The 22,551-nt window shown below is 40.2% G+C and overlaps 1 protein-coding gene across 6 annotated transcripts in view; it reads right to left on the bottom strand.

The window, feature by feature from the left end:
• Window positions 1-22,551, bottom strand: part of OXR1 (oxidation resistance 1) — a 275,865-nt gene that overhangs the window by 135,474 nt on the left and 117,840 nt on the right. Inside the window, exon 3 of one of the 6 annotated variants that reach the window (XM_048286458.1) lies at window positions 6,328-6,493. The exons of the other annotated variants lie outside the window; for them this stretch is intronic. Coding sequence (XP_048142415.1) covers window positions 6,328-6,386 — 59 coding nt within the window. The 5' untranslated portion in view covers window positions 6,387-6,493. The remainder of the gene's footprint in view (window positions 1-6,327; window positions 6,494-22,551) is intronic. 6 annotated transcript variants of the gene reach the window in all.

Genomic DNA, 22,551 nt, shown 5'->3' with positions numbered 1-22,551 from the left:
TTACTATGCTACTAGAGTTATTGAATAGAGACAAATGACCTGTTACAATGAAGTTCACTACATACACATTGGATTTTGTCAATACTTTTCTCAGATTAGGTCTTTATAAATGTATATAGCTGACTACATGGTTTGATCCTGGAAATAAAAGAGGTTTATGACATTGCAGTGAGATATTGATTTGAGATGAAGGGAACATAACAACTTTGAAATTTTGAAGCAAGTGAAGTAAAATGATAAAGTTTGGCAATTCTAGAGGATAATTTTATTAGGCTAACAATTTAATGCTAAGTAAGCCCCCTCTTAACTCAGCACTTCCTTGTTTTTCAAACATTTTTTCCATGTATTGGTCGCAATTAAACAGCATGGACTACTCCACTACGAACAGATTCTGCTAGTTTAAGATATTGTCATAATAATAACAACTGCTCTAAGTAGATTGGAAAATACACAGGTCATGATCAACCTCTGGAAGGTACATTAATGTATCAACGTGTGTGTAGAATTTTATGAATGACACTATGAGGGCAAAATGACTTTACTCATACAGAGCATTGCTTAGTCCAGGGAAAATACTATAAGTTAGAAAACTGGCAGTTAGAAATTAGCTTCTATATGTCATTCAATAAGAAAGACTACTTTCACTAGAACCTTTTCCTAGACTAGTCCAGGGTGCCTTGCATTTGAAGGAACAGTTCTCAGCTCCAATGACTCTGCACAAACAGTTTGGGTTGACAGGGACATTTATCCCTCCTACACATAAGAAAGGGTGTAGTGCATCATCTAGACAAATGTCTCCAGTAAGTCCATCAATGGATATCCTTCCAGCCTCCAGCAGACTCTGGTTTATGTGTGTTCTGAGTTAGATGCTGCACCTTTGGAGTTATATTTCTTGGTTTGTCCTTAATTACTCCAGAACTCATTTAAATTTCTGAGGTAGGCAGCATCCAGCCTTGACGGTTTCTGGTTTAACTCTGCACTGTGCTCATACAGTAACACCAATAACTAATTTTAATGAATTACAAGAGTGCCATTATGAGAAACAATGAACAACTACCGCTCCACATAAACCAGCTGCTTACATTAGCTCTTGCTGTTCAAAGAGCCCTACAGATACGGGAAGAACTTGTCACTGTGATAAAGCTGTCTTTACTTGGAGGAGCTTGGTCAATGGACCTACATATGGAGTCAGTGGAGACAGCTTGGGATAAACTAACAGCATTATGAGCACTGATACATATTAAAACCAAGAATGGGCAGGGCATCCTCTCTGAATAAACATTGTGGGAGAAGAAAAAAAAGCCTTTTGCTGGAAATGATGCTCCTGAAACTGAGACCTTGTTTTGAACACTTCTGGCTTTAAGCCTACAGCTGGTCAAATATATTTACCTAAAATGAAGGCAGGAATATTTCATATTTCATTGAATCATTAACAGTGAAATGGTGTTCCATCATAATGTTATTCTGCTACATTGTTGAATCTACTGTCTTTCAGGTTATATAAAAAGTCTTTATAATTCCTTACCACTAGAAACCTTTGAAGATTTAAAGGATGACTTTTGAGAAGAAAATCACTAGTTTTCAATAAGTAATGCTCTCCCTCAGACCACAACTTTCACTGTGATTGCAGGGTATTGCTTCTGTGTTGTGCAAAATAGCTGTGGGCAAAGAAGCTACAAAATGTTTAGCACCTCTCCACAATCCTGAGGCCTCCAGATCAATAAGTCTACGTATGTCCCGTATTATGCATGTTCATGTTCTGCCCCAAAGGAAGACAGCAGGTGAGTTGAAATAAATTTTACAAATTGAAAAATACTGTTATGACTTATATTCTCAGCTGTGTTATGAACATATTCTTCACCATTGGCTGTCTGAAGGACAGTCCAATTAATAAAGCTGTCTGGAGGTAGCTAATAAAATAGCTTGCTGCACTGTGGGGAACACCAGATTGTTGTTACAAACATACTGTCTATTCTTCTAGAATAGGAATAAAGGGATAATACCTGTCATCTGAGCAGTAAAATTTTCACATGGCCTACTTATGATTAATAAAAGTCTTGGTTGAAATGCCTGTAGCAAATTAATATCGAAAAAGTTATCTATTCTTGCAATTGAGAATAATTTAAAAGTAAGACTTCCAAAGCAATAACACCAAAATTAACAAACCAGGAGCATGACAGCCCAGCAAGTGCATGTAATATTGTCAAACTGTTCTTGAGAGACAGTGGTGACAGTGCTTTTGATGGCAGGAAAGACAAAAAGATACAGGGTCTGAATTAATCCAGACTGCAATAACAGGGTCAGCTGAGTAGGACACAGGTTCAAGCAAGGACACAATTTTATGGGAATGACTTGACAAAAACAAGCAGCTTACTCTAATGCATCTTCCTTCAGCCCACCTGAACTGTATATTGATATGGCTAGCAAATAGTTTGAAAAAACACTGCAGTCTTTGAACTGTGTCTTCACTAGACCACCATGTCTTGAAAGAAAGTCTGAGTTCTGCATGCATTTTGAAGGCAAGAGAATGAATAATTCTCTGTAAGCCTGACCCTTCACCACCCTGCTTTATTACCAGCTTTGCGTTGCACTTGGTTTGGGGTTTTTTGGTGGGGTTTTTTATGCCTGTTACAGCTACACAGTTGGGCTGAAATGATTTATTCTTCATCAGAAAGAAATCTGAACATGAAATGCCTTGGGATCACATTCCTCATTCTTGCTTTGTTTCAGGCTGTCTGCTTGTAGAAAAATAAATAAAAGATATAAGAAATGCTGTGGCAAATTTTTTTTATCTTTTATTCCATGTATTTTGTAGCAGCCTTCACATAACTTTTCAACAATGGGCAACACATGCCTTTTAGTATTGCCTGGTGTGACACAAAATGCTGCTGCTGCAGCTGCCCAGCTGACAGCTGGACAGAGACAGCTTCAAAGACTGGTGGAGCTGGGAAATCCTTATCTGACAGCAAGGACAAAGTCCTAATTTGACTGAGATCTAAAGTAGAAGGGGCAAAAATTTCCTTTCTGCAGCTACCCTTAAGGCATAGGAACTCTAGGGGAGAGAAAACCATGCAACAACAACAAAAAGAAAATCTGCAGCCTTTGGGACTTTGGGAGGTGTGGAAACCTGGGCTGGTTACTGCTGCTTTGTTCTGGCTACCGGCATCCTCTGTGAAATATGGTTGTGTTCTCACTGGGATGTCAGAAGAAACAGGCACATTCCTAGCAAAAGTGGCTCGCTCAGAGGAGAAGCTAACATGGAATAATGCTGAAGGAGCAATTGATGACAAGTAATCAAGACAACACATCTGAGGGCCAAAGCTGGTGTTACTCAGCCGCTGGTGACTGGGTCTGGAGATGCCATGTTTGCGTGGAACACAGCTGAGCAGCACCCTGCTTTGACACAACCCTGCTCAAGCACACATTTGATGCACCTGTTTGTGTAGTTCAATTGCACTATTGCTAATAAGCCATTATACTCCCATTCTCTCCATTTGTATCTCACTGTATTTTCCTAGGACAGGTGCTGCTCACCCCAATAATTCCAGCTGTCCTAGACCTTCTGTGAAGCCTTGGTACCTCTAATCTGCTGAACAGAGGCACGAATCCCAAACTCACCTCTCAGCACACTCTGGTCACTAATCACTGAGGATTTGCTCCCTCAGCTAATCCAGGAGGGAATGCACATTTCCAAGCTGTGTTATGTGACATCCCTGTAGGTAGATACACTGACTAGCTGTTGAACTTGCACATTATTTCTCTATCTATCCTCTTTATACAACTCCAAGGTTTTCTACTGCATATTAGAAACCACCCGACAGATGCTTTTACTTTCTCCTGCCCAGCTGGCATCCAGAGCTCTCCAGAAGCATTTCCCAGGAATGGCTCACTTTGAACAGTCCCTTACCAGTTCCCTCAAAAAGAAAATGTCATCAGGTGTTTGGTAGGCCATAGATTTAGGAAATCTTGGGGCTAGTGAATTCCCTGGGAACTCTGCTAGAGAATTTATGAGCATTAGGATTTCATTCCTGGCATTCACTATCAGAAACCTATTCCATTCCTAACAAAATCCATGCATTTTTTTTTCATGTTATGATTTCAAACTGCATTTTTGTAAAGCAGGATGGAAAAAAAATAAGGCACTACTTTCTAAAGAGATCTTGAAAGCACCTAAAACCATCATGGCTGGCAGTCCAGTCTGAAACAAAAGGGAGAAAGGAAAGAAGCATTTAAACCATTTATGGTGGAAACAAACAACCATAAGAAGCATCTCAGGAGCTGACAATCTGTACAATTAAGTCTTTGTGAATTTCTAAGTAAAAATCCCTTACTGCAACAAAGATTTGGAGGAAAGCCTAGCTCATTCTTTCTACCAAATACAAAAAAACCCTCTCTGTGCCCCTTGTGACTATTGCAGAGATTTTACTACACAGTTAATAGGAGAAGCAAAACCTTTCATTTGAGAGTGATGTTTACTCTTCAGAGATGCATTTAATATTTCTGAATGCTCAGAAGAGCTGGTTGTGAATTTGATTTTTTTGTAGCAAGAAATGTGATTCAAACTGATGTTCACAGCCAGAATTTATCTGATTTTGGAAAAAAACAGGTAAACTTCTGTTTTAAACACAACACTGAAAAGGTCTGACAACTTAAACACAGGAGAAAGCCTAACTCCCTCATGTCTGCACAGAGAGCCCTCAAGATAGTTGTTTTATTCTCCTGTGGACACACTGGTCATTTCCCCCAGCCAGCACAGAAATCTGCATTTGCACATGGCTGGGGCATTTTTTGGCTGCTTTGGCAATTCAGAGGGATCAAGTAAAATGCTTTGGTCTGCAGTCAGGCTCCATTTACCACCTGAGGCTTCTTCTGTGTGCCTGAAGTGTGAGGCAATGCCATGGAGGGCTGCAAGAAAATCTTTTGTTCAATGCTTTTGAGTATGACCTGGTTATGGCTCTGCCCATCCCCTCCCAAAAGGAAGATAGCAGGATTACACTGGTACAGAGAAAACCACCTGTGATGATGATGATGAGTTGGTTCCTCATGGTGCAAGATGAAACAGACAGTGGGAAGGAATTAGCAGTGGGGAATCAGCCCAGGGATCTCTACAGCCATCAGCAATTGGAAAGGGGGAGGCAAATGGTTTTACACTGACAGAAACTTCAGAAGAACCAAATGAAGGCAAACAACATGTTTGGAGCAAACACAGCTAAGTACTTCTTTGACTGATATATATAATTGCATGACAGAAATAATCGTACAGCCCAGGAGTAACACTTGATACAAAAAAGAAAGACACAAGTCAGGCAGAAAGCATCCATTAGAGGCTATGAAGCATGCAGGTACTTCAGGAAACAAATTCCTTGAGCCAGGGATTGCTGGAAGGTGGAGGTTTTTCACAGGGAAAGAGCCACTCAGTGCATGCTCCATCTTTTGTATTAACACTAATTATCCACTACTAAGTACTGCAGGCAACCGAGTGCAACAAACTTGCAATTCAAATCTGAATTGGACATTATGAAATGCAGAGGAAAAGAAACCAAACACCACAAAGCAAACTAGAATATAGGACAGCACTAAATCAATGTCTCACAGTAAACAAGCAAAAACCTGCAGAAAAGCCCTTCAGAGCATTACTTAATGTGTTGGTCATGCAGCAGAGTTTTCAGAAAATGCAAGCAGCATATGAGATCATTTGACGGCACAGAGCAAACACAAGATGATCTTCACATGGGTGGTGATACGAAAAGATTAGGAATGAATTCACACCTACACAGCTCAAAAAGCAATTCAAAGTGACAGGTATGTAATACCAATGTAACATTGAGCCCAGCTTCAGGAAAGAAAACATTGCAGGCATGAGAGCTATGCACAAAAAAAATAGAGGAATTTCAACATCATATTTTGCTTTATACTCTTATTATGTACTTGAGCAAGTAGAGTAAGCATACAAAACACCCATTTTTTTTTCCTTTATACACCAAAAATTACCACGCAAAGACACAGCAATTGTTAAGCATCAGAGTACCAGAAAGCAAACCAAAACCACCCTTCTCCACCTCCTAGTCATCCTCATAGAAGGGGCCACAGCACATGCAGGAAAATTGCCACCATCCCTCACTCTATAACAAAGCACAATGTCAACCAGAAGTTTTGACCAGGCTTCAGGAAGAAGATGAATAGTATCTAAATAATTGAAAACTAGGTTTTTTTGCTGTGTGGAACAGGCAACCCATACCCTTTTAACAAGATTTATAGGCAATGCTGGAGCTTCCTGGGTTTCAAGGGCACATCACAGAATAAAGACTTACAAAAATGAACACAAACCTTGTGATTATTCCTGGGAGCATGACAGCACTGCTACAGGTAAACCCTTGGAGGATCATTTACAGAAGACATATAGATTGGTTGCTGCCAGGTTACATCCATGAACTCCAAGCGGGAGAATCCAGAATCCACTTGTGGTTCAAGTGTGACAAGGCATTCTCACTGCCTGGGAGAGAAGCGTTAGTGAGTCCGCGGGCAAAGGAGTCAAAGTGCTCTCCACACCACACATGGGCCTGGAGATGTACATTCCAGGAGGATGAGGCATGGCAGGAGTAGGGAGGGAGGTGATGATGATGATGGAGAAGAAAATGGCAGCGATCACGCTAAACACAAAATGCAACTCAAATAGTCATAGCATACACACTTCATTCTTCTTTTCCTGCCTAAGCTTGTGCAAGGATTAACAGCTCAAGATCATATGGCTTCTCCATGGCTGTATAATACTTTACAGCTGCTTTATGTGGTGGAAATAATATGCTCTGCTACTAAGGTTTGTGTTTTGTCAAGGATGAGAATTCCTTGATCTGTTCTTTCAGAATTTTGAGAGGGTGGGTTGCAATGCTGTACTATTTGCTGACAGATATCTTGATTCTGGACATGTTTTAGAAGAGATGTGTAAAGTAAATTACTATTTTGAATCTCACTATTTTGTTAATAGCTGCTATACTGTTATTTAAATAACTCCCACTAGTTCCATTTTCACAAAAGCTCTTCCAGTGCATTATGCAAATCTACTTCAGTACAATTTTCACGGGTCTTGAAATTTCCAGCTCTGTCATATTCATCACAGAAAAATTTTTCATAATGGCTTAAAAGTGATAATGATTTCTATTTCATTCTTATTTGTCTCATTAATGCTGCAGGATTATATCTATTGCAGCTTTATTTATAAGGATGGATTCAAACTGTCCAGACTATTTTAAGGTTGTATCTCTAAGGAAAGTCTTTACTTCACCTGATTAGAAGTTTCTGAAATTGCTTTATTATAGGCTATGCAACCAGCACCCAGACCCTACTCCCCTGAAAATTACTGTGAGATTTTCACACATCCTGTACTGTGGAGAACCACATTCCACATTACCATCTTCTCTCCCATACACTGAATTCAGAGTTTTCAAGGGCCAGTGTAGGCAGTGGTCTGGGAGTTACATGGGGTACCCTTAGACATACAGAATACCTCGCTTACAGTGAAGCCATACAATCTCATAATATTTTTCCATGTAATTAACTTTGTCATAGTATCAATTATTTCCTGTGCTAACTGCAAGTAATTTATACATCAACAAAGCTGTTTTACCCATGGCCTTTAATTTAGGCAATTGCATTTACATTTCTGATTCCAACCCTATGCTTGACTGTTTTCTGAGTTGTTTACAAGTCAGCTGCAATATCCCCGGGCACTTAATGTTCCCGAGATTGCTGTGCTATATGCAATCATAACATGCATATATTTATGTAGTCAAATTTGGAAGCAAAAGGGCCTTTTAACTTCTCAAAGAGATGGCATAGCAGGTTGAATGTTACAATGCTCTTACAGTACCACAGATTAGTGTGTTCTAGTTCTACCATCTCAATGAATAATCATCAGCACAGCAGGCAACCACAGCTCAGGTTCAAATAACATGCTGTGGATATGCTTATCATAAGACATGGAAGTGCAAATCTGCACATTCTTCTGCCTTGCCCAGTAAATCATACAACTTGAAACAACTTAAAGACTTCTTTTGAAATATAAAACTAATTTATACATCATTATTATCTCTATTCCACAAGATATACATGGGATAAGACATTGTGATCTCAACACTGAAAACTCAGTGAGGTATAAAGGTATTTTGTGAAAGGGGAAATGATAATAAAGCACCAGGAATGAGATCCAGCCAGCAACATCTGAGCCCAGGCAGATACAACAGCCCTGGGGCTGCAGTGCCTCCAGGTAAGTGGGGATCTTTTGGTGTGGCCTTCCTCCTGCAGCTGGGCATCCTGCGCTGTCTCCTGACAGCCTCTGCCTTGTCACACGGGGCTGCTTGGCAGCTGGAACGCCAGCCCTGGGGCCAGAGGTGCAGCAAGCCAGAGAGTCCTTAAGCCAGAGAGCATTAAGACACGCTGCAGAGAGTGTAAACACCATGCTCTGTGACCTGCCAACAGATCACGGGGCTGAGAAGGGGAGTCAGTCCAGGGCAGGAGATGCATAAATCTCACAAGAAATCATCCTAACTCTGCTCATGCTTCTTTCCAAATGGAACATCCTCCTCCTTGGACCACAAGATTTCCCCTCGAACTGAGGTTGAAGTGCCCTTTGGGCAAAGTCTCTTTGAGGAGGCTAAAACATCCAGCATTTCTCCTTGCTAGGAGCATAAACTGGTTCTCAGAGTGTTCTGCAGGATATAATTCTATCAGATAGATCTCTGTGGAAGCACCTAACTTGTCAAAGGCAAGTTAGAGACTAGGCAAAATGAGAAATCTTTCATCATCATTGCCAAAGCAGAATTGAATTTTTGCCTTCCAACTTATGCATAATTCAAATATTTTGAATAATAAGTATCATTTTAGCATTTTAGTGAAATGTGCAGAAAACATAGATGGTATAAAATGAGCTTTATATTGGTTGGCTTTTTTAAAAATTTGATCTATATACCACATCTTCCATTGAAAATATGTTAATTCAAGCTCTGTTTTCTTGAAGGAGTTTTTCTGGGTACTGGTCAGTTTAAAGGAATAAAAAATTATTTAAAATAAAATAAAATGTTTTAAAAAATTCTTGTTCTTTTGGCTCTTCTTATTCATAAATCAGGTTAGCCTATACTAGATGGGAAATAAAGATCTTCAGAGATACAGGAATATTTTAGACTTAAACAAGACAAAATTAACCTCCTACCCTTCTGCCAGGAGACCCTCCTGCTCCAAGCATTGAGCTCTGACTAACTACAGCCAGCTTTCTCTTTCCACTCAGGGTCTTTAACATGGCCAAGCAGCTACTGGCATTTCCTCCAGAGCTCCCAGAATGGCCCAGAGGGCTGAGTGGGGATGCCAGCCCATACCCCGTTCATTCAGACACAGCAGCTGCACAGCAGAGGGAGATCCAGAGCCCTGGTAAGGTCCCACCAGACGCAAATAGAAAAAGGGAAGTCAGTTAATTGCACCTATTGAGAAAATGCTATCTTGAGCATATATATTTTCATTTCTTGTCATCCTAAGAAGTAAGCAATGCCCCTTAATAAGCTGATTAATAACAGGTTGTACTGAGTCTATATATAAAGGAGAAACATACTTCAGAACAGATAGGCTGTGAAATAGTGCTTACTTATTTATAAACAAATGGAAAACACACACAACTATTTTGTTTCTTTGTTTTGTGGGAGTAGGAGGAATATTTTCAACAACTTTTTACTTTGTGTTCACAAGAGTGTAAAGGTTGTAAAGACATTTCTTTATGTCTTCAGCCTCCAGGCACAGCCCACAATGATGATGATACACCCCCTTGGCTGCAGAAGGGACTGTGACCAAGGGAAGCTCTGCTGCACCAAGCAGCAGGAGCCACAGGAGACATAGAGTGGAGTGGGAACCAGGGCATGATCATCCCCAAGAGAGAATGAAGTGGCTCAAGCAAGCATAGACATGCTTGCATCGCATGTGCAACGATCAGAGCATATCCCTGGCTGCCAGAAGCCACTGAAGATATAGCTAGCAGATTTCCACTGTGTCACAATACATTTGGATTTTTCCCATTTACTGAAAATAAGGCCCTCCTAGACTACAGAAAATGTTGTCACCACCAGATCTCCTGCTGGGAGGCCATGTCTGTGCACAGTGATTGGGCTGTGGGCTGCTGGGGGTGTCACAGGTGTCACTCTGGCCTGAACTTCAAGAAGGCAGGGTGAGCATTCCACTTCCAGCTGTCATAGAAAAAATAAATATGTCCTCCAGTACTTACATAATTCAGATTTATATAAATATGGAAATATAGACATTTAAAAATTTGTATATTTAAAAAAATCTATTTTTTTTTTATATTTAAGCACCAGAAGACATTTTTCAGTCTTTCCTGAAAAAAATTTATACCTTGTTTCTATACCACATAGTAATAGTTTAACATTAGGAAAGGATGTTGCCTAAGACAGGAAGGTACTCTTTTATTTTATAAGTTATAAAGTACATTTTGTTATCTACAGACCAAAGGCTTCATTTTTAATTTGTGTGTTTAATAAACCCAACTTGACATAATGTACTGCAGTTATCAAATTTGTCAGCATTTTTGCAGGAGCTGAACTTTCTTCTGACAAATGTTGCCAGTCGATTAAATTAAAATAGAGAGCAGCATGATGAAGTGTGTTACTGCTCAGTAACACACTTCATAAACCAGTTGTGTATTCCTGAGTCTCTCCCAGCTTCCTGACAGGGGTACTGATTCCATGGCATCCTTAGGTCCCTGCCTGATGCTGAGACCATGAACTGAGGTGGTTTAGCTGTCTCCATCCTGGGAAGGAGGTGACCATTGATGCACCCCGTGGCTTATCAAGAGATACCACCCAACCTTTTTTTACATGTGTGGCGTAAATCTCTAGCTGTCAATTTTAAGGTCAACAGTAAAAAGAAAGATCTGACTCGCAGGAGTCAAGGTACCTGGGCTCTTTTCAGCATCCTACTATGGCAGAACCTTATTTCTTGAACCAGCTGTGGAGGCGGGTCACAGCTTGCCAAAGACCACCTGGCTCAGTAGAAACATGCACACGCTGAGGTTCAAGAGCAAACAGCTTGCATCCTTCTGTGGAGTTATCTACCAACCTACTACACCATAAAAACACTTAAATATTAAAACACTGATTATGTTGCAGAGCCTTTAGAAGCCTTTTAAGAAATTGCATTAATAAACATGAAGTAGTTGATGCCTGAGAGGCAAGAAAGTGCCCAGGATGATACAAGCCTGTTCAGATCCGTGCCTTATGGCACAGATCTTGGAAAGCAAAACATTTCAGCGCAACACCAAAGCAAAACGATCCCTCTCAGCTTTTCCCTTACTTTTTTTCAGGACACATCTTGCATCTGTGCTCCTGTGCTTCAATGAACTCCCTTGGGTCAGCAGTGTTTGAGCTGTTGTGTCTTCAGTAGCAGCACTCTCTGTCAGGAGCATGGGGAGGATTTTTGGGACCTGGGTCTGCATATTGCAGTAAGCACGAGTTTTTTATTCTTTCCTTCCCAGAAACTTACAGAGGAGCTGCTTGACATTTAGAAACAGTTACCCCTACAATCTTAGTGGATCAAGCAGGAAAGATCAAGCTCCCAGCAATAAGTTGAGAGGAGACACCCAGAAGGGCAGTTCTCACAAACCCTGCCATGACATTGCAACGGGTTAAAATGAGTTGACCGAGCTTTATCCACAGATTGGAGATCTTCTCAACCTTTCAGCTGCAGAAGGGGGAGACACTGGGGCAGAGAAAGGAAGAAGAGGATGGGAGGGGAAGACAAGCAGCACTCCCAGGCAGCCACCTCTGCTTCTGTAGAGGCAGCAATAGCTGCTGCCCAGCTGCAGCTCATGTGTGCTGAGAAGGGCCACACCACCGCTCCTGCCTTTTCCCTTTGCAGGTGGGACTCACAGGCAGCACATACTGACATTCAAGAAGACAGCCTAAAACCATAATTCAGTTTCATGCTGAAGCAAAGACATGTCCTCACCAGCAGACATGGATGACCTTTCCCTTGAACCACCATTTAGATTTATGCCTGTGACAAGCAACAATCTTTTCCCATTTTTTTTCTGCTCACAGTGATACAAAATAGAGTTGGACAAGCATAGAAACAAGAGATTGCATAACACAGCTGCCCTGCAGGGCTTTTTATTATATTTTTTAAATCAATAAGCCCAGAGAGCAGGATAAGCACTGCAGCTACACCCACTGCCAGACACTGGCAATCTATAGGTATAGTAAATGACATTAATAAAAGAAGAATCCAATCAAAAAGCACTATACTGAGGTTTATCAAAGCACAGTGAGGCTTTTTTTTCCCCCTAGTCCAGAATAAAGACCACCTCAAGGATGGTGCCTGGCTGACTTTGCCAGGTTAAGATCTCCATGATCAAACATAAGCCTCAATGGTTAGCTGAACAGAGCAAGTACAGGAAACGAGGAGTTAGTGTCTCACCGTATGAAAAAAAGAAGCCAAGGAGGGATTTAAACAGTTGCAAAGATCAAAACCAGAGCCCAGAATACAAATGAGGCCACAGCATGTTAAATGAGGCAAGTGAGTTTGGAAACATTTGTGTATTTAGCTTCCTAACTAGAGCTCAGCTCCAAAGCAGAACTGTTAAACAACCACCTGATCAGAATTTGTAAGGAAACAGCATACAAGCTAAAACATGGAAGCTGCATTTTGATGCACGCAATAGAACTGTCAAGATTTTAGAAGTCCTGTTAGATAAATCAGATGCTTTTCATCTAAATGCTAAGTGAGAATCAGTAAATCGCATTCCCTTTTCAGGAGGTATTGGCAGTATTTCAAGATGTGTTTAACTAATCTCACAGTGTGTTTTTTTCCTTGGTTACTCTTCTATGAAAACGAACTATTAGGAAATCAAAATATTATGGCTAAGCCTTGCTAATTGCTCTTAGGCACAGAAAGGTAAAACCTCTTTCACCTCACATGTGAAAAATATGAGAAATAGGAAGAACTTAGGAACATAAAACAACAGAAAATAAAAATAAGAGATTAAAATCCATTTTCTTCATGCTGTTCTATAGCCCTCTGTATATATATAGACATATATAGTTCAGATCCCAGTAAATTTGTGGGTAACTTTTTACCACATGAGTGGTAGAACACACCTATTAAAACCTGTGTAAGCCTTTACACAAAACTCAGAGGAATAGAAAAGGGAAAAGGCAGTAGAATTCCTCACTCTCTGGCCCATCCAGACTGGATAGAGGCACTGTTTGGTACCTGCCCTCACTGAGCATATCCTGCTCCTGCCTGCTGTACTGGATGGATGGCTCTGCTCCAGCTGCATGTACGAGGCAGGGTCCTCTCCTTGAAACCCTGGCAGCATAAACACTCAAGCCTAGCTGCTTCAGCACAGACCTCCAAAGCCCCAGTGTTTCATACAGTCAAGATTTCCACTTTCAGAATAGTTTAGGCACAAAACCCCCAACTTTCCAACAAAGTCAAAACCCAGAAGTAGTCAAGCTTTGGATTGGGAAATTCTTATGTTTCCCAAATTTTGTCTAAAATAATAATTCCCTCCAGAAAAATGCACGGTTTTGGTAAACTAACTCCAGAATAAACAAACTTGGTCTGGCTGTAAGATTAGTGCCCGGTTTGCATTTTTATAGAAATATTTTAAAGCAACCACAAAGATTCATCTGGAGATACCTAAAATCAGACAGAAATCCAGTCCAGTGTCTTTCTTAGTACTGATCATTACAGTGACCTCCTGCTGATCCAGTCCCACAGCTTTTCCAAGATAATTGGGTGCCCAGAAGATATATATTTAGAACATTGTTGTACTCATAATTTATGTGAACAAAATACAGAGTTCCTTGACCTTCCATTACATTTATTCAGCAGTATATACTGCAGGGGAAAAAAATGGCTTGGAATTCAGTAAATCAATAAAGTACATATATTCTGAGAATATAAAGCTTTTAATGTTAATATGGTTGAAATTAGTCCTTTGCTTCTATAAAATAAGAGGACATGTAACATACAAGTGGAGAAAGGGTAGATACAGTATGTTACGGATGAGTGTTGGGGAAGATGAAACAGGAAAGCCTTATAAATATGATTGCCTGACAAAAGATTTTGGGAATATGAAAACTACAGGCGACATCGAAATGAAAGCCACTTTTGAAATACCAAATCTTAGTTACTGAACAACTGGAAAACAATGGTATGGCCGACTGAAGGTAATCCCCTCTTGATTGAACAATACCCTCTGCTTGCAGGCAGGTCCAAGGGTCAGAGCAGACCCTACTAGCTCAGCAGAGTGGGTCCAAAGAGTAGTTTTTAGAAGTTAAGATGTAACACTCTATGGTAATATAAGAACTCTTATAGGCTGTATGTAAATGCTATAGGATTTGTATCTTGTATTAGATTGGTTAGTGACAATTAGAATATTCAGTACAGAAGATGATTTATTGTATTGTAACCAAGACTTCACCATTCCACTCTTACACACTCTCCACTCTCACTTCCTCTCTTACTCTTCGCACACTCTTACACTCTTACTCACTTTCTTACTCTTACACACTCTTACTCTCTCTTCACACACACTTCTTCTTCACTCTCATTCCTCTCGCTCTCTCTCTCTCTTACCCGCTTACTCTCGTGCTCTCTTGGGCCTGCTCAGAGCTGCCAGCTGCAGCTCTAAGCAGTGCCCCTATACCCACGCCCTTTGCAATAAACCGCATGTTCCAAGATCTGACCTATAGAGATCTCTCGTCTCCGTCCGTCCCGACCGTCCGAACCACCCCGCTGCCCTACAGATGAGAACTGACATCTTCATCTGTGCTGCAGCTACTGCATTTCATCTTTACAGAGTGCTGAGAAATCAAGAAGTTATATAACTTGGTGAAAAGCTGATAGGTACAGTGACATTTTAAATCCCACTCTGTGAAAATCAATTGCAAGATGTGAAAAGAAAAAAAACACTCTTCAGGAACCAAAATTTCCATCCCATAATATATCTGTATATATGTATACTTTGAAATAAAAAAGAGCAATAAAACTTCATAGAAAAAGGGAGTGTGGGAGGGAACTGGAAGGACAGGCAGAACAGAGAAGGAACAGAATAATCACAGATCATTTGAAGATACTGTTACAAGGAAGCAAAAAGACAAATTATTTTGATGACACCTTTTTGATTCCACTAATGCTAAATAGTAAATAGGTAATATAGCAGCAATTTAGAACGTGGAGCTTAACTGGCATAAGAAAGCCAAACAATCCTTGCATACTTTTCCGGGAAAGCACATGCTTTTTCATCCTGGAAATGCAACACAGCCCTACTTGGATCAGTCTGCACTTTTCTAAGGGAAAATGGCCCCATCAAAAGGATTTAAAGCTATCTTTGATGGGAGGCAGATTAGGAAAAGTCAACAGACCTCATTTATTTTCCAGTTGTCTTAGCAAGAAAAAACAAAAGAGACAATGATATTGGCTCAGGAACCATAAAAGAATCTCTACAATCCACAGAAATTGATTTTTTAAATATTCACAGTGATCACTCTCACTTTTTATTCATTCAAACATAGGTCACCAGGAAAAAAAAAATATGGTAATTTAAATTTGATTCATTCTTTACAAGTGGAGTGAACTTCTAGAGAAGGAAAGCAAAAGAAGACATTTTTTGTAAAAAGGGTATAATGTATGAAAAGGAGCCCATTCAAAATACGCCCAAAGCACATGAAGAGAGAATTCACTGAATGAACGCCAAATTAGAGTCATGTTCCTGCTCATTCAGAAAGCAGCTACTGAAGATGCCCACCAGACCAAGGTCTGCACATTTTTAGGCACAGAACTACATCTGCACTTAGTCCTGGGAGCAAAGGTGAGAGCTGCTCAAGCACACAGAGACAAAAGGCACCACTGCCCATACCCAGTGAAGGAAAACCTTGCACTGAGGAGAATGCCAGGAGTTAAAACTCTTGCTTGATCATCAGCATCAGCAAACTACAAGCATTTTAATCAGCTGGTCTGTTATAAAATCAAGGCTGACTCTTGAGCACAGCAAGCTGGCAAAACACAAACCTGCCCTACCTGCACAATGTTTCCTACAGGAAACAAAGGGCAGTTTATTTTACCAATAAAATTTTCATGATCAGGACAGCTGCCAGCTGAACCTGGCATCTGCTAAACTTGCTTTCACAAGAACACTTTTTACCCCCAGAATTATATTGAGTATCTTTTAGAAGCATAACGATAAAGAAATGTTCACTGCATTTTTTCAGCCATTTCAGGATTTTCCCCCAGTCAAACAAAAGCAGCAGAATTTTAATGACTGGAAAAATGCAGCAGGGCTGTAAGAGAATATTCTACTGCAGCAAATCAGTGCTGCTGTGGGTTTTCTTCACTGTAACTCTAATCTCTTAAATATACTACAGCACCAGTACAGAATTCTGTAAAATTCAGCTCCTAGCAGAGATTAATTAGGAAAAAAAAAAAGGGCTTGAGAACTTCCTAATCAAGGTCTATAGTTACAATACCAAGGAAAGATCCAACCAAAAGCCCAAAAGCAGAATTCCCAAATAGCTCCCAGTATCATCTGATATGATTTCTTTCTTTATTTCCTTCTTTTTATCCCAAATGCCTTTGCATTTTAAAGTGCCCATACATTCACTGTACCTTTCTGCCAAACTGCCTTCCAAGTACCAATTAAATGTATAATTGAGATCTTCAAGTCATTACAAAGCAAATTCAGTGTCTTTTGGAATGACTGCAGGGAATGAGATGACACAAATCAATTTTATGCCAAAGCACACTTTTGCATGCATGCATTCAATATGTATCACACAACCCCTCATAAGCCTGAGGGGCTGCTTCTTCCACAAAGAACACTTCCCAGGTTTTCAGGGAAGGCACTTTCAAAGCTTTAAGATGAAGTTCTCAACTGTACTGTGAATGAGCTCATCAGTCAAACATTAAGATTTTAAACTTTTTACTGGCAGTAAATATTTGAGGCTAGATTTGTAGACAGCCATGTTGGTCCAAAGAACATTTGTCTTTCCCCTCTCATTTTGTTCACTCATCATTAGTGGAGCTGGATTGAATGTTCTTTGAGACTCATTCCTCCATTTGCATCTTAAGGCTTCTGAAAAGAGACTGACAGGAAGCACTTTATCACTACCTTCCTACAGTTGACATTCGTTTATTCATCAGTGCTTCAGTTCACCACTCACACAGAAGAACAGATTATTTAGTCACTCATCACTACTCAGAAAGAGTCATTGATAAAACTGTCTTTCACTGGGGGCGACAAAGCTAAAAATTCAAGTTGCTGTTTCCAGGTTTTGTCAGAAACTGCAAAATTGCAAGAACAATATTCCTGCCTTTTACTGCCTTTTTCACTTCATCCTGTCACTAAACATCTAAAAAGTTTCCAAACAAAGACAACATTAACTCACTACAGAGTTTTACATCTCTGTATCTTCACATCCATACAAATGGCCCATGATTCAGGATGTGTAGGCTCAGCTGAGAGTAAGTGCTGTCTTTCTTCTGGATGACCCAGTAAAACCACAGCAAGGCTCCTGCTCCGTGCTTAGCTCTCTTCTGATTCCTGCTCATGCTTCCATCAAGCAAACAGCACTACTCTGAAGATCCCCCCATCTTAACCTCCTTGTTTTTTTCTAATACTTCTCCATTCATATTACTCCACTTCCTCCATGATTTCAGGACTAAAGCAACACATAAGAAAAATACAGATAAGAAAATTCATAGAACTGAGCTAAGCCACTTCAATAACTGTATTTACATGGACTCCTCTCTGCAGGAGGTTTTTTTTTCTTTTTATCTTTTTTTTTTTTTTAAAGATGGATGGAAGAATAATACAAGCAATCAGATTTTGGAAAGCTCCCAAGAGTAAAAATGTCAGGAAACTACTGCAGATGCAGTAACCTGTGCATTTCAATCAGGAATACAAATAATAGCTCAAAATCTATTTAAACTAGCTGTACACAACACTCTGACAAGAAATCACTTCCTGTTTCTTAGGCCTTTATTTGGGAAGCAGTTTGAAATGATCACCCCCTGACAGAGGCCTTCACTCAGGAAGGCATGGCTCTGTCACAAAAGGTGTGGCCAGAAGAGATGGGTCATCCCTGCGTTGTCATTTCAAGTTCTCTCCCTCTTGCTCCAGCACACTGCTTTCCCACTCCGAAGGCCCATTCTGAGTGTTCCATGTCTTTTGCAGCCTCAGTTCCTCCTCTCTCCTCTTTCTTTCCTGACTTTCTTATTTCTTCTCTTGAGAGGCAATACAAGCCCCTCAGCACAGGCATACCCCAGGCTCTCCAGAGCCCCAAAGAGGTAAACACAGACACCCACCTGCATGTAGCATCTTGCATGATCATGGCCTGTTTGTGGGCTTTTTTGTTCCTGTTGTTTTTTTTCCTCACAAATGGCTTTAAAACAAAAGGTATCCCCCCTGTTAATGTTATAATGTGCATGTGTCTTTATAAGCCAACTGGAATCGTTTTACCCATTAGCCTGCTTATGAGAAAATGAGAGAGCCTTAATACCAAAGCATGAAGATGGAAGCACCTTTGTCAGGATGCTGCCAGCAGTCTTAAAGCAAAAAGGCCTGCTTCAGAAACCGTGGGCACTTCAGATACCATATACTTAAAAGAAAAGCTGTTTTCAAGTATTCCTATTTTCAGCAAAACAAGACCTGCATTAAGAAATGACAGCAGCATTCAAAAATCATTTCTCCATGGCATTCCTCTAATAACAGGAACATTTGGCAAAAGCAATTTATCTTCTAAGTGGCTTTCTCAGCAACCACTTGCCATGACACTGACGTCAGCTTTTCTCAGGTCAGGGCCTGTCTGTCATAATAAGAGTTTATCTCTTGTCTCTCCAGAGTTATTGGTGCCTTCACAACTGCTTCACTCAGGAGACTGCTTAATCAGTGCCATGATTTAAAATTAAATTTGTCTGTGAAATTAATAAAAGAGAAGGTTGAACATTTCCTTCTCCAGGTGGAAGTCTCTATTCCCTTTATCCTGTGACTCAAGACTGTCAAAGAGGCCATGTTATCACTGACGAAGCCCTTCATCAAAACTGTTAGGCTTATCAAGGAGCCACATCAAGGTTTTTTACCCCTAGACACTCCGTGGAAAAGGAAAGTCTTAATTAACTGCTTTTCCATACTTCTCATCCCATCTCCTGTCCCTCCCACCAAATATATCAGGGACAGACTGAAATGAAAACCCTTGGAGGCAGTTACCTTCCCTCATCACAAGCAATCTCACTTCTACTTCAGTGACTCATCCAGGGCAATCACATAAATAGGAATTCTCCAGCTTTTCTGCAAGTCACATTTTATTTTTCATGCTCTTCATTTTCACCAGCAGTTGTTGAGTGTACTAGCTAGTTCTTAGAGCCATCCTGACACATGAGATGTGAGAAGATAGCAAACTACAAAATTTTATCAGGGATAACAGGCTTGTGAAACTGCAGTTTAAAAGAAACCTTGCAAAAGGTTTCTGCCTAATAAACCCCATGAAAACCCCAATAAAACTGTACACTGTGCAGTTTTAGAGAACAAAAGGGTTTTAATCCTGTTAGAAGTTGGGGAACTGCAATATGTCTGTTTTTCTGATCATAGGAAGGATAGAAACACTGAAGGTCATCTCTGAAAGGAGGAATATATGTCGGGGTCCCTTCCCCCTGCCATGTGGCCCTGGGAGAGGGGCCCTGAGGGGACAGACACGGGGTTTCCCTGCCCCAGGTCAGCCTCGTTCCCCATTGGTTGTTTTGTGTTCCCCTGCGCAGGCAAGGACCCTCGGGTCCCGGGATTGCCTCAGTTCCTTGGCAGAGCTCTGGCCATGCGGCTGGAGAAATAAACATCTCTCTGAAACATCTACCAAGAATCTGTCCATATATATTTCATTCCCAACGTCCTCCTTGTTTGATACATCGTGTTACAGAATCCCCACTGTAGCAAATATATCCCTAATTTCGCAGAAGAAAATCAGTTTGAGATTTAAACAACTTCTTGCATTGACATCAACTATAAATAGAGCAGGGAAGCAAAGCAATACCAGGGCTGTCAGCAAGCATCGCTGAAGTTCAGAAAGCAGCTGGTTAAAAGTAACAATTGGAAACAGATAGGCAATTTATTCCCATTTAGCTGTCATTTACAGGAAGAATGAATATAAAAGTAAGAGCTAACTTAGTTATTTTCCCCATAAAATGATGCATCATTGACAACACCTAAACATGTTACATATAACATCATGTAAGAGTGAGACGCCCTTGTGACATGTCTTTTAAAACAAAGCTTCATAAAAAAAATAAAAAGGCATTTATTTTTCTATCTGATTCCCAGCTCCTGTAATAAAATTAATGTTCCAAAGACCATAACAGTAAAATATACAGTAAAATCATAACAGCCATTATTTTAATCGTTTTGGCCTCTTAGTTGCATCTTGAAATAAAGGTTTCAGTTGGGAACATGCTGACTCCTAGTCTAAATTTTCCTTCTAGAAATGGCATCTAAGGGACATATATTGTATTTCAACACTTTTAAAAGGTTGAATGCAAATTCAGGAACTGATATCAGCAATGACCTCAGGTTTCACCACTTGCCTTTACTGAAAGAGCACTGATCATTAAGATCACCTTCAAAACAAACCAAATCACATTATGTAGCCCATGGTGTTAACATCTATGCTATTATAAAACATTATTAATGCAGTTTTGTTTTTCTGCAATGGTTTCCTTCTTCCTTTCGTCCTTTCAAGGAGAATACATGGACAGCCTCATAACTGACACAGGCCCTGTCCATTGTTCTTCCTTACTTCCACCTTGTAAATGGTCAGATCAAATTTCTTCATCTTGAAATTTATGAAACAGAAGCATGTCATTAGAAAGGCTCACTTCTTAAATTAAGTGGTTTACTAACATCCTTCTCTGTATTACATAAAGGACTTAAAAAGATGCCCAAATAAGAACTAGCTATTAAAAAAATAAAAAAGAAGAAAAGATCAGACCACTCATGCTGCAATATTTTCAGATTGGTGTTTTCTGAGAAGCTCTATGTACAGTACTGCTTGCAAACCCAACCCTACATTGCATGCTACGCTCTCTAGCAGAACGGTTCCACTGCAATTTCTCTTCTTCCTTCATAATATAAAAGGCACAGAGAGGTATGAGCACTAAGGCACATGGCCATAAATGAAAGAACACACTTGGGCATAAATTCATGTCTAGAAATGTGGAGCAGAAAAATGCCCATTCTCTGTAAAATCTACTGATGAATGCAGACACACCAGAAAACAGGTAATTTAGGCAGTGCCTAAACTCAGCCTCCCACAGGGGAACTCACTGCATCACTGGTCAGAATCCTCCCAGCTGAAAAGCTACACGTTTACCTCTCCATGCTTGCCACTAATCCTCCACATCACCACCAAGTGGGTGGAACACCTTTCTTTGAAACATGCAGTGTGCTCAGTTCCAGGTCTTTCAGCTTCAAGAACTTGCGTGCTAGGAAACTAGATAGCATTTTAAAGGCTAAGAAGCACAAATAAGTAAATAAGAGAAAAAACTATCTACTGTGATATTCACGGCATGGATGCTACAGTTAATTTTGTCATAGCAACACTTTTAGCATCAACCTTTCAGGAAAATGAGTGTGCATATGTACCTACACTGCTTTGGAAGACAAAGCTTCATCAAGTGTATTGGCTCGGTTGGTATTTTCCAACTTCAGTAGAAAAAAATGAAGTACCATATTTCTTTCTCATTATTTACATTGACAGATTTCCTGTGCATTCAAGAGGAACATTTAGATTCAGCCCACTGAAAAAGTACAAGTTGTCTCCCTGTCCTGTTCTCTGCAGCACAAATCTTTCTCTTCAGCAGTTTTCTCTGCTCTGAAAGGCAATGCAATCAGATGCTGAGCGGTAGAATGGAATTACTATTTCAGGCCATGAATTGCACTATTCCTATTTAGAGGAACATCCTGTGTTCAAAAGCACTGAACAGCCAGAAACACCTATTGAAATTAGTGCATTTGCTCAGAACCAAAGCCAAGTAATATTTTTTTTTTTTTGCATTGAATGAAGAGTTTAATTTCAGCATCCAAAATGTTAATTCAGTATTAACCTCCAAACTCATGGATTTGAGTCTGGTTTTGTTCAGACAGTAAATGCCTTTGCCTCCATCTTTACCAGAAAGTTGCTAACAACTCCACCTGTGAGTGGAAAATCAATAATAAACTGAAAATTAGTAATAAGCCAGTCAGAAACGCAGGAGGGCTCCTGTGCCAAACCTCCCTGCACTGCACATCTATGACATCTTTCACTGCTGCTCATCTTCCATGGTCATATTCACCATCAAACACAAACAAAAAAACTAAAGACAGAACAGAAGCCACCAGCCACGCAAGGTGGAGGCAGCTAACTGGGACACTGAGCAGTTCTGGAAAGTGACACCCACAATTACAAAACCCACTGTCTTTGTCTGACTGAAGCCTAATGGCCCCAACCAATTTGGGGTTTTGCCATAAATTTC

The sequence above is a fragment of the Corvus hawaiiensis genome, chromosome 26 (assembly GCF_020740725.1).
Source record: "Corvus hawaiiensis isolate bCorHaw1 chromosome 26, bCorHaw1.pri.cur, whole genome shotgun sequence".
Classification (NCBI taxonomy): Eukaryota; Metazoa; Chordata; class Aves; order Passeriformes; family Corvidae; genus Corvus; species Corvus hawaiiensis.
Note: the sequence above shows the minus strand (reverse complement) of the source record. Positions and strands in the feature narration are given on the sequence as shown.